The sequence below is a fragment of the Pseudomyrmex gracilis genome, unplaced genomic scaffold (genome assembly GCF_002006095.1).
Source record: "Pseudomyrmex gracilis isolate BER0280 unplaced genomic scaffold, ASM200609v1 scaffold_1609, whole genome shotgun sequence".
Taxonomy (NCBI): Eukaryota; Metazoa; Arthropoda; class Insecta; order Hymenoptera; family Formicidae; genus Pseudomyrmex; species Pseudomyrmex gracilis.
In genome coordinates, this window is record NW_018022193.1 from 5577 (window position 1) to 8267 (window position 2691).

Sequence of the window (2691 nt, forward strand, 5' to 3'; positions counted from 1 at the left end):
ATCGACNATGACAACTGTTCCTCGTCCGAATGTGAAGAAACGATCTTAGCAACAGATCATGATGATCAGGTAAGCATTGTATAGCTTCTGCCATGTAGCACCCTGTGGCGTTTTTGTGCTCTCTTTATTAAGAATACGACATCTGTTTTTCAGGAAATGCCAAAGGAACAAAGACAAAACGATAGTATTGAAATAAAAGCCCCTTTATCTGCTAAGCAGCCACCTTCAAACGCCAGTGATCTTTAAATGGCAACAAATTCTAATCAGCTTGTCAGCATTGAAATGCAGGCCTCTCCAACCTCTGAATGTACATCTTCAGAAATGACTGACCTCATTGACCTTCAAATCAATCAGAATGATGAGGTAAAATATTTCTTGCCTTGAGACTTATTTTCCTTGCTTCTTTATGTCTACCTCCATGTCTATCCTCTGCTGTCTATCTTGGATTACAGAGCGAAGTTAATATGTCATCGGATGCTGACACCGCCATGGATGCCTTACAGAAAGAAATGTCAGTGATTAATCGTATTCATAGTGTTTTTCAAGATATGGCTGTAGAAGAAGAGAAGGCTCCTGAAGACCGTAGTGACCCTCTTTTTGCTGGCAGTNACGTAAAACATCCGTGAATTCATCATCACTGCCTAATGATGAAAGTGTTAGCAAATCGTCTCAGTCATCTTTTCATTCTTCTGCAGATGTTGGGTCTTCTAAAAATGTTAGAAATGTTCTTGATGAATCGCTACCAGAAGTTACTGTAAGTTTCAATATAATTTTNAAGTATCATCTAGTATAAAAACTCTCTTTTCTATTTCTAGTGTTGTTTGCAGGTCAGGCTTGGATATAACGTGTTTGCCAATAGAGATCATTGGGATCAGGCCAAAGCTGCCAATAGTAAGGAAGTTTGGGCGCATCATGTCCTCCTCGCTATTTTTGGCTCTGATGCCCCATTTATAAGGCAGAGGNAACCAAGACAGCAGAAAGACAAAGATGGGAACTTAATTCCCAAAGATCCCCGTCTCAAGAAAATGCCAAAGGAGCCTCAGTATGCAACTGTGCTTGAAAGTAAGTTCTGAGATGGCAGTACTCTTATTGTTATTTCTTTATATCAAAATGTATTTCTCACAAGCAGGATGTTTTTGTTCCANAGCACTTCAAGGCATGGCTTAAAGCTAATCTTCACATTGTTAACGAAGAGACAGTAAACATAAAAAAACGTGCTGAGAAAGTTGCCAAGAAAAAAGCTCAAGCTGCTGGCTCTGATGCACTTTCTGAAATAAACTCAGATGAAGAAGATGAAGAAGCTCACAAAAAATTCCTGGAAAATAATAGGACAAGCACCATAGCTACTTTGGTTTACTTGAACTTCTTGGAAATAAGGCCAAACAAATGTACGACGTCCTTGGTAATAGGCCACCTAAATCTAAGGAAGTAAAGAAGACAGTCAATCAAAAAGGACAAAAACAACAAAAATGTGAGAAAAGCAATTTAAAGCNTTTAACGTAAGTGTATTAATAATCTATGATTAATGAGAATTTCAGTGAATACACTCATAAGTGTTTAAATAAGACTGCCTCTGAAAATGCATTTATTTTTCTTAGGTCTCGAGCTANCTCTCCAGCCGATGTGCATGGTGGTGAAAGTAATGCAACGACCAACACTAAGAGCAATTCAGACCCTTCAATGTAAGTGTACTATTCTATGACAAATGAGAATTTCAGTGACTGCACCCTTGTACGTTTTCAAATAAGACTGTCTCTAATATCTGAAAATGCATTTGTTTTCNCTAGGTCTCGAGCTAACTTTCCAGCTGATGTGCATGGTGCTGAAAGTGATGCNATGACCATCAATTCAGATTCTTCAATGTAAGTGCACTATTTTATGGCAAATAAAAATTTTAGTGAATGCTTCCTTGTAAGTTTTTAATTTAGACTGTCTCTCTTTCTCTGNTATCTGAAAATTTGTCTATTTTTCCCTAGGTCTTTAGCTGACTTTTCTGCTGATATGCATGGTGAAGGTGATGCCATGACAAACATCAAGTAAGTGATGGATTTAACTGCTTACATTTTTGTTTATGTTGGCTGGTACTGAATCTTCTCTCTTTTAGTGAAGATGATCTGTCAGATGACACCACTTTGGATCAGCTCGATCTTTCTATTATCTATGATGATAACAATAAAGAAAATGACGATGGTCCTAACCGGCAGAATTTTGCCCACAGTACACCAGAGAATTCCATCCCATTGTGAGTAATTACAAAATAAAAATGACTTTATACCCAGATAACCAAGACTGAATGAGCATATTTTGCAAAGTCTACAATAACACATTATGCCAGAATGCATTCAAACACAATCTGTTATTGCAACTAGTGTAGACAAAAACGCTGAAAAAAAAAGAATATAAATGTTTCACGCCGCAATGCAAATTATTATTGCATCACATTACTGGTATATACTGCTTACATTTGGCTATCTGGGTATATATATATAACTTTGCAGACTTCCAAGCTAGACCTCACGCAATGGGGGCTATTCTTAATTATACGCTTTTTTATGCAGGTATGATGACGACACGGACACTGACATCAAAAATTCAAGCCCAATCTCCAAAAAATTAAAACTGTTTTAAAGATTCAACAAGAAAATGTGTAAAATGTATAAATTACAATAAAATGTGTAAAATGTGAAATTA

General features: G+C 36.9%; 1 protein-coding gene across 2 annotated transcripts; it reads left to right on the forward strand.

Moving 5' to 3' along the window:
• Positions 1-1353: 1353 nt before the first annotated feature.
• LOC109862296 lies at positions 1354-2641 on the forward strand. Of its 2 annotated transcripts, XM_020442303.1 has the most exons (6): positions 1354-1499; positions 1599-1682; positions 1788-1862; positions 1977-2036; positions 2105-2242; positions 2559-2641. In XM_020442303.1, exons 1-6 carry the CDS (start codon positions 1387-1389, stop codon positions 2626-2628), a joined length of 540 nt encoding a protein of 179 aa, XP_020297892.1. In that variant the 5' UTR covers positions 1354-1386; the 3' UTR covers positions 2629-2641. The 2 variants fall into 2 exon arrangements, with proteins under 2 accessions (XP_020297892.1, XP_020297893.1); XM_020442304.1 differs by lacking the exon at positions 1599-1682.
• Positions 2642-2691: the final 50 nt, after the last annotated feature.